The following is a 9,799-nucleotide window of genomic DNA, read 5'->3' as shown; positions in this document are numbered from 1 at the left end:
CCTATAGCCACGGACACTTAACGAAATTGAACAAAGGTATCCCAACAAAAACATTAAATGTAAAAAAAAAGCCAAGTCTCTCTACGCAATTCTTCCACTGTAAACATTTTTCAGATGGCATAGAAGTTGTGTGCCGAGTAAATATAACAAATGTGACTCTAATTGATGTACCCGAAGCAAAAATCATTAATAAAGAAAAGAAAATCCCAAAGAACTTGCAGCCATTCAGAGGAACTTTGGAAGTTCAATCAAGTGTTTGGAAAAAAGGACTCCCTATTTTAACATTCCGTAATGCAAGCTGCTTCATATATGACAGTTTTAATGATAAATCGGTTTGTTCTCACTAGTTCTGATAAATCTAGTCTACTTTTAACTTAAAACGATTGTTGTTTCGAAAAACATGGCCGGTCGCTCAGATCAATGAAATAGTTGATCTGAGGACGGTTGTATGAAGTCGGCCAATTTTTTTTTACATATATATTTTACATTACAATAGTATATAAAATATCGAAATAAATTTCGTTATAAGCAAAATAATATGTATATTGCGCCTGACGCGCCACCGCGTAAAATACGCGCCCGGTAAGTTTATTTATTACATATTACAACAACTTAACATTGCATTAAGCCTTGGTAACGTTTTTTTTTGTAGATTACATACCTCCTCCGGAGCGCGAGACAAGTATCTTTGAAGAAGTGAAATTATTTGTTCTAGAGAATATTCAATTGCTATCCAGGCAAAATGAAGGTAGGTATTGATATTCTACCATAAGTCGAAATCTGTAAGTTAATGCTTTACAAGATTATTATCAAACATGCCATCGACTACATGGACGAGGTTAGCATCTTGCAGATCTGCAAAACCTCGTTCAAGGAGGAGGAAATTTCACGTCCCCCAAATGAGCCTACGCAGCAATTGTAGCCGCAAAAAAACCTGTTGAGCCACAAAACTCGCAGGTTTAAAAAGCGGGAAACTCAAAAGGGGGTAAGAAGACAAAACCGGACCAGGTTTTGAGACGGCAGGGTCCAAAAGGAGACAAAATCGACGGCAGGGTCCAAAATTTGGTTCGTTCCTGAACCAAATTGTAGTGTGTTTTTATGAATTATCTACATTATCAATAACATACAAACACATTTTCACACTATACATATAACCTGACCTGGCAATTTGGGAGCTTGACCTGGCAATTAGGGAGCTTGTATCGACTGACTGTTACGACTTTAAATGGACAAGAGTCCGACAGATTTTTACAGGACGACGTGAGAATTTTATTGGAACTCCAGGACCTACTTTTATTTTGAAATCAAAGACCAGACACGTATTGTCGTAATTTTTTATAAAATGATAGACATTGACTTTGTTGACAGAATTTGTACGGAGACCAACCGATACGCTGACCAAAAAATTAAAATTTTGAAAGATCAAAACAAGTTCCTACCGACTATACGACTTTATTATGTAGATGGATACCGGCTGCCAGGAATGAAATGATCAGTTTCTTTGCTCTGATGATTTTAGAGGGGCTATTATTCTAAAATTATGTCCTATAATAGGTTTCTCTTAATTAAATCACTGATACATTTCGTTGACAATGAGAGTATAACTGAACCTACTTAAACTGCAAAATACAACCTGTGACAGACTATTTTATACAAATTTTCCAGCATGTATAATCCTTCCCAAGATATAGTCATAGACGAATCCATTCTGAAGTGGCATGGGAGACTAGGTTTCGCTTAGAAGATTTTGTCGAAGGCTGTACAAGTCGGAGAGGAGACTTACGAGATGTGTGAGTCTTCCTCCGGCTATCTTTGGAAGTTTTTTTGTATATGCTGTAAAAGTCAATTTAGGTTTAAGTGTCTACTTTCATAATTTTAATTGATAATTTAGTTTTAAAAATGCCAGGCAGTGTTTAGACATATTTTGACAAAAATGATTTTACTAAAAAAGGACAGTGTAAAATATGTAAAAGTTTATTTAGTTATAAAAGCTCTCAGGTAATCTAACAGCCCATTTAAAGTCAAAACACTTATCTGCGTTCGTTGAATAAAAAAATGAAAATAGTTCAGCACCTCTACCGCTAGACTCTTTACAAAATCCGTGTAGTAATGTGCTGACGCCGTACCATCTACGAGCACCCAGAACCAACTTCCGCCTGCAGCAACATCCACTGCCTTTCCACCGACGAAGAGACAACTACAAATGGATGCGTACATCCTTAAAAAAATCTCCATGGAACAAAAAAACTTATTGATGCCGATTTAATGGATCTGTTCATTGATGGTTTTCCTCCGGTTAGATTAGTGGAAGAAGATCATTTAGGAAGTATTCAATGTTGATTCCAGGGTATGTTTTACCGACACCCAAAACAATAAGCAACAGCATGCTTCCGGAACTGTACCACAAGTATAAAATGAGCATCTAGGAAAAAGTAGCTGCAGAAGCCGAAATTGTATGTATAACTACCGACTTGTGGACATCTACCTCTACTGATAGCTATAATTACAGGGCATAACATTAATAAGGATTTAAAAATACAAAATGTGTTGCTGGACTGTTGCAAATTTTTTGGTAGTCACACTTCGAGATGAAGCATAACTGTGATGAATGGGGCATTATTAGAAAAAATAACTTTTCCGTCACAGATAACACCGGTCAACAAAATTTTTTTTTTTTTGCGCATGGCTTTTACTTAATTTACTCTGATTATATAAGCCAAGATATATAAAAAAGTGCGATTACAAATCGAAAATATTTGCTTTTTAAGATGTTATAGCGATTTGATCATTTTTGATTTTAATCACTGACATGATTACAAATTTTTCCATCATTGGATGTAGAATGTCTCTAAAGATGCACATGTTACATTCTCATTTAGAGATAAATTTAAAAGTAATATGGGTGCTTTTTCGGAAGAACAAGGAGAACGCTTCCATCAAGATATAATGGAATTTGAGAGGCGTTACCAAGGCCAGTATACTGAAAGTATGATGGGCGACTATATTTGGGGGTTAATAAGAGAAACTTCTTTTGAACATGCCAGGAAAAGTTAATCTGTTTTACTTTTCCATTTACTCCATTTTAAAACTCATATTGTAAGAATTATTCATAAATAAATGTTCGTATGCTTTAATAAATTATCTCTATGTCAATTTTTTACGTATTTTCATTCATGTGATTTTTTCAATTTTTTACACATAAAAGCAAATTCAAAGCATTTTTTTGTTCTTATTCTTAATTCTAGGTGCATTAGCAATAAAAATAAGGTATGTATATCCCGTGCGCAAAAATGCTGTAGACCGGTGTAATGCGTCTGCCACATGCTAAAGGCAATGAAGGAAACCCTGCAATTAAAGCACTGTGGATGTTACGCGCATACATTAAACCTTATAGTGCGAGATGGTCTGAAATCCGCTTGAATTAGAAGCTACCTAACAAAAGCGGTAATCTGCTATATAAAAATCTAATCAAAATCCTGGCTTAGGATCATATGTGGCATTCTTCATTTCTCGTATTCAGGGGTGACAATCTTAATAGTGGCAAACGAGAAAACGTATCATTATAGGTCTGCAAAATGAAGTGAGACAGTAAATACATTGAGGTCCTTACATGGAAGTGTCATTTTAATTTGGTAGTATTATAATGTAAGATATTAAAGAAACTGAAATATAGATGGCGTTATTTGTAATGACGATGATGCGCGATTGCGTAGTAGTTATGCTTAGGTGTGTAAGAGGGCGCTATCACATCTTTTATTGGTTCTACTCTTACCCTATCTTTTTTTTCAGCTAAAATAAAAAAATAAATAATAAAAATTTTGAGTTGCATATTGAAGCAATTACTAAAATTTAATGTTTATTATCAATTAGCCAGAAATAAAATAAAATTCAAGAATTTATTTTCTACTGGCAACATTAAATCCATTTTCTACATGCAACATTATGCAAAATTGTCAATCAAACAAATTTGGCTGCCGGTTTGCGCTGAAGTGCTTTTCGGTGTCTTGTTTGTTTTTCCAGATTTTATCCCTATTAGTGCTTTATCCACCTAAGTCCGTTAAGTTGAGCCTCTGCTCCTTCGGCCGTGTCGATTTTGTGCTTGAGGTGATCGAAATCTTGTGAATTTTGTGCTTGAGATAGGACTCGTTGACCCGTTTTGTGATAATTAATATTTATCATGTCTAATAGAAAGTGTTGTGTTCCCGGATGTACAAATGGCTTAGGTAAGCATTTATCAACATCCTTAAAACAAATAGTCGTCATTTTGTCACGACTCCACTGAATTCTAACTTGTTACCCTTTTTTTCAGACACTACGGGGTATTTACATAAATTCCCTAATCCAGATAAGGATAGGCAGCTATTTAATACATGGGTCTTTCATATTGGTGGTGACATTTTGCAACTTGAAAATAACCATATTTTCAAATACCGCCGCGTCTGTAATGATCATTTCGAACCAAAATATTGGTGCCGGAATAACCGACTTGCCAAAGGAGCTGTACCTACAAAAAACATGCCAGGTTAGTTTTAGTAAAATACCCAAATTAAGGTACCTGTTTACCTTAAAGAGTACCTAAGTCTCAAATTTCTAGAGTTGATGTTAGAAAGAAATAAACAGTCATGTTATTTGAGTTTAAAGTAAACTTTCCAAATCACAAAATGAAAAGCTGCAGTAAGTCTAAAACATCTGAATAGAGATTTCTTTGGAGCCACAATTTCTGTATGTACGCAGTATGTCATACAAGAGTTTCTATATTACATTTCAAAATTTACTATATTTATAATTCATATTATTTTATCGTTGTTTACAGGATTATCTTGCTCGAAATTCAGCATTGAAAAAAGAGCACTAAGACCTCTTCAGATTTCAGGACCGTCTACATCAAAAGGTATATTTTATCATATACATATAAACAAGCAATTCATTTTTATACATACATACATACATTTACATTACGTATGTACTAGCTTCCACTTGCGGCTTCGTCCGCATGGTGTATTGATAAAAAGTGGCCTATGTCTTAATCCAGGGTATCACCTATCTACATACCAAATTTCAACCAAATCGGTCCAGCCATTTTTGAGTGAAGTTATTTCAAAGATCATTTATTCCTACAAATTAGGCTGAAATTGAGTAACTTGAATGTCACATTTACCAAAAATCCTTTGCTATTTTTAATTTGTTGTAATACTTAAATAGCACTGCATTACACAATTTTGGTACCCTCTTGACTGAATGAATAGGTAATGAATCATAGATCAAATGTTCCAAACATAATATGTGGTATCCATAACGTCTAGTTTTCAAGGTACATGTCAATTATGATTTCTACTACTCTCACTTAGGCATACAAAACCATTACCATGTCTGAAATAATTTACTTTTGTATTACTTTGTTTTGTTTAATACTTGTTTCTTTTCAATAATGTCAACATATTTGTGCATAATATGCGGCACCCATGCGGACAGCATATAGTGTAATTGATAGATAGACACTAGCAATAAATGATGTAATAATAACATATACTAATCACTGAATATTATTATTTACAGAACCTGCGCATCTACATATACACTCACAAGGTTCAATTGAAGATGTACAAATGAAAGAGAATCTTGGTGAGTGATCCTACATACAAGCATTTAATCAGCAATTATTTTACACATATTCTGTCCTGGAACTCCTTCATGCGCCCGGATAAAATGTAGCCTCTCTCGATAAATGTGCTAATTTACCTTAAAATCATCTTAAATTGAATTATTTTTGTTGTTCCTGAGTTATAATTTTGCAAACAATTAAAGTAAACTAGCCTCTCTATAAACCTATCCCTTAAGACAAGAGTGATTGATGAAATACAGTTTGTTAAATTACATTTATATGTCATATGCATAAGTCCTAAAATGTTAACATCCTTATCACTACATAGTATAAAACAAAGTCGCTTTTTCTGTCATGTGTCATGTTGTATGTCCCTATGAACGCTCAAATCTTTAAAACTACGCAACGGATTTTGATGCGGTTTTTTGTAATAGGTAGAGTGATTCAAGAGGAAGGTTTTATGTATAATAACATACATTAAATACTGGGAAATACTGTTATCCCGTGCGAAGCCGGGCGGGTCGCTAGTTGATATTATAAACTATATAAAAGAAAAAGTAACTTTGTCTAGTAGTGGGCTGGCTTTAATTAATTCAATATGATTCAAATAATGGTTACTCAATATGAACTGCTACATTCATGATGATGGTAATGATCATCAGCTTAATTGGTTTGTATATAATAGGCACACATTTCTTACCAAATATGTTAATGACCTTTCAGATCCTGTCACTTCAGAATCTCAGTCTGTACACAGTGATAGACAGCCTCATAGTGAAGAAGAAAATGTTGAGGTGGTGAAAGATCTTGGTAAGCAACACAATTGTAATCAAACTTAATAACTTCAAAGCTGAGTTTGCTTGTTACACTCACTATCATGGTTTATTAACTAGGTACTGATTTATAGATTTAATACATATTTCAATCATGGGATACTTTCACACACAACTAGCTTTGATGCTATCTCACTCATATGTACTCTTAAATTCTGCAATTTTTATTCATATGATTCTTATTATTTTTTCAGTGCATCGCAAAGTTAAATGTGTTAGTAAGAAGGCGGTAAAACAGGTTGCTGTTACGAAAACTGAGCGTGCTCTGTATCAGAAAATGCTGCAAGTTGGTGTGAAACTCAGCAAATGCCGTAGCAAGGTTAAAAAGCAGGCAATCAAGATCAAGGCCCTGCAAAATATTACTACAAACCCTCAATTTTTAGAAACTCTAGACAAAATGTCTAGCACATCAAAAATTTTAACTTTGCTGCAGTTCAGGGAGCACAAAAGGAAAAAAAGGCCGGCGTTTCACATTAGAGGAAAAATTGTAGCTTTGACTATCCTCAAGCAAAGCCCAAAAGGATACAGATTCCTGAGGAAAATCTTTATCCTGCCATCACGCCAAATTTTAATAAAATTAATTAATATGGCAGATATAAATGCTGGTATCAATAAAAATTTGATGGCACAAAAAAAAAGCCACACTTAAAATGAAACCAGAGCACAAATTATGTGTGGTTCTTTTGACGAAATGTCACTAAAACCGAATGTGGCATACAATGAAAGGAAGGACAGAGTGAGTGGGTTTGTAACCAATGGGCAAGAGACACTGCCTGAGTATGCAGATCATGCGCAGGTATTTATGATAAGAGGACTTATAAAAAATTATAAGCAACCCGTTGCATACACATTTTCTCAGTCTGCCACAAAGGGACCAGAACTGGCAAAACAATTAAAGGCTGTCATCACAGAACTACAAAATGCTGGTCTTAATGTGGTAGCAACAGTGTGCGACCAAGGAACAAATAATGTTAACTGCATTAAATTCTTGTTACAAGAAACAAGAGGTATTCTGTTAAGAAAATCAGAAGAACCTGAGGGAAATATTATTTTAATAAATAAACAGGAAATCATTCCCTTGTATGACCCACCTCACTTAATGAAATGTATAAGAAATAATTTAATAACGAAAAATCTACTATATAAAAAAGACAACAAAATGCTAATGGCAAAGTGGGAACACATAACTGCACTGCACCAAGAAAACCCAGGCTACAAAGGCATAAGACTGGTGCCAAAATTAACAGACTCCCACTGCATTCCCAGTAAAATTCCACGGATGAAAGTTAAATTTGCTACGCAACTATTCAGCCAAACTGTAGCATCAAATATGGGCTACCTAGCAGGTAAATAAACTTTATTACATAATGTTTTCACATTGCATTATTTTATCGATACTTATATATTATAAAGCTGAAGATTTTTGTTTGTATGTTTTCTTAACCATGCTAATCTGAAGAACCAATCCAATCACCAAGGTCGATCAGGTCTAATTTGAAATAATCTTTCACCGTTAGATAGCTCATTTATTGAGGAAGACTAAAAGTGACTTTTAATCTGGGTGCGCGAAGTAGCTTTCACGGGATGCGGTAGAACCGCGGGCGGAAGATTGTATAGTAAAAGTTTTCACAAATTAAAACTGCTCCCAGTTCAGATTTAATAATAACAAGTTTCTTATTGATGACTAGATGCCATAGTAGCCAGTGTATCTGCCTGCCACAGGAGGTCGCGGGTTCGATTCCCGCATAAGTCAAACATTTATGTGTGTGGGTGTTTCTACATATGTACACTATGTTATGTTATTTATAAAATATTTATATTTATATAAGTTCATTTATTGGTTGTCTGCTGTACCCAAATTACAAGCAAGCAATGCTTTGTTTGGGACTAGATTGCGTTGTAAGAACGTGTGAGGAATATTTATTAATATTTTTTCTTATTTTTGCAGAAAAGGAATAATCTCTCAAGATGCGCAAAATACAGCGGACGTCATCTTGTTTTTTGACAAACTTTTTGACTCCATTAACGGAAGCTTCGGGAAAAGGAAGCACAGTAAACCACTGCTGGGACCTGCGACGCCGAACTCAATACATCACAAAACATGGATGGAGGCAAAAATATTTTTAAAAAATATGAAATTTGTGAATGTAAAAACCTCGAATGTGGAGTATGTTCCCACCTTAAGTAACTGGGTATGGACACTAGAAGGAATAGAACTGCTTTTAAAAAATTGCTGCGAAGTACGGAGTGACATCGGTTTGGTTGCGGCATCTGAATCAGGATCCAATAGAAAATTTTTTTGGATCGATAAGGAGTCAAGGATGCCGCAACGTAAACCCTACTCCAGATGGATTTGAAGCAGCATTTAGCAGCCTTTTAATAAACAGCCTATCTAGTGTCCATGCCCCAGGGACAAATTGTGAGGCAGATAATTGCCACGCTTTGCATGAAGTTCTCATCACAAGCGGGGCCTGCAAAGAACAAATAAATTGTGAGCTCTCTGAGATTCCGGACATTGAATTTACAGCCCTTGAAGACAAAAGCGACCCCGTATAATTGGGGGGCTACAATATGTTAGCGGTTATTTTATTAAAACCGCTAAGAAGAAAGTCTTCAAGGGTTGTAGTGAATGTAAAAAAAATTTAATGTCCGATCAGGAACACGATTATTTAAAATATAGAGAGTATGCTAATAAAAAATGGCTTTGCAGTCCCAGCGACTCTCTCTTAAATTGTGTTTCGAATCTGCAGGATATAAATTACACAATAATTAAAAAATGTTTGGAAAAAAAATATTTAAAAGATTTCATCAAAACATTAATATTTATACATTTGAAATTCGATTTCATAAAATGTGAAATTCATAAAGAAAAATTAATAGACTTTTTAATCAATATATCCTGCAGATTCTTTATTTACAATTACTGTAAAGATATTAATAAAATATTAATAAATAGGAGAGAGTGTGATGATGATACGGATTCCTATAAGCTAAAAGCGAAAAAATTATACATGAAATGTTTTAAAAGAAAAAAATAAATTATATTAAAGGTTATCAGTGTTTTATTTATTGAAAAACATCTTATAAATATTAAACAAAAAGAAACAAAAATCTACCTAGACCCAGTAACCACTGCTTTATGTAGCTATATGTATATATATTGACAAATAGTTTCTTAAACCTGCGTTCAGAAGGCGCCACTTGTCTTACTTAGTTTGGTAGTCGAGTTGGACCTCTATTTCATAATATAAAAAGTACTCTGTGCTCGTATTCAAAATCGGCCATCTTACGTCATCGACCAATCAGAAGTGAGCGTTCGAAAGCGTGGTGTAATTGTACGGAGATTTTAATACGTTTTTAGTGT

General features: G+C 34.4%; 1 protein-coding gene across 1 annotated transcript; it reads left to right on the top strand.

Moving 5' to 3' along the window:
• The first annotated feature begins 4,027 nt into the window (after window positions 1-4,027).
• On the top strand, window positions 4,028-7,084 carry LOC135119108 (uncharacterized). The gene is made up of 6 exons (XM_064042789.1): window positions 4,028-4,223; window positions 4,310-4,522; window positions 4,814-4,891; window positions 5,557-5,622; window positions 6,326-6,412; window positions 6,630-7,084. Exons 1-6 carry the CDS (start codon window positions 4,178-4,180, stop codon window positions 7,082-7,084), a joined length of 945 nt encoding a protein of 314 aa, XP_063898859.1. The 5' UTR covers window positions 4,028-4,177.
• The last annotated feature ends 2,715 nt before the right edge of the window (window positions 7,085-9,799 follow it).

The sequence above is a fragment of the Helicoverpa armigera genome, chromosome 30, assembly GCF_030705265.1.
Source record: "Helicoverpa armigera isolate CAAS_96S chromosome 30, ASM3070526v1, whole genome shotgun sequence".
Classification (NCBI taxonomy): domain Eukaryota; kingdom Metazoa; phylum Arthropoda; class Insecta; order Lepidoptera; family Noctuidae; genus Helicoverpa; species Helicoverpa armigera.
The sequence above is the reverse complement of the archived record's forward strand: the minus strand, read 5'-3'. Positions and strand labels throughout refer to the sequence as shown.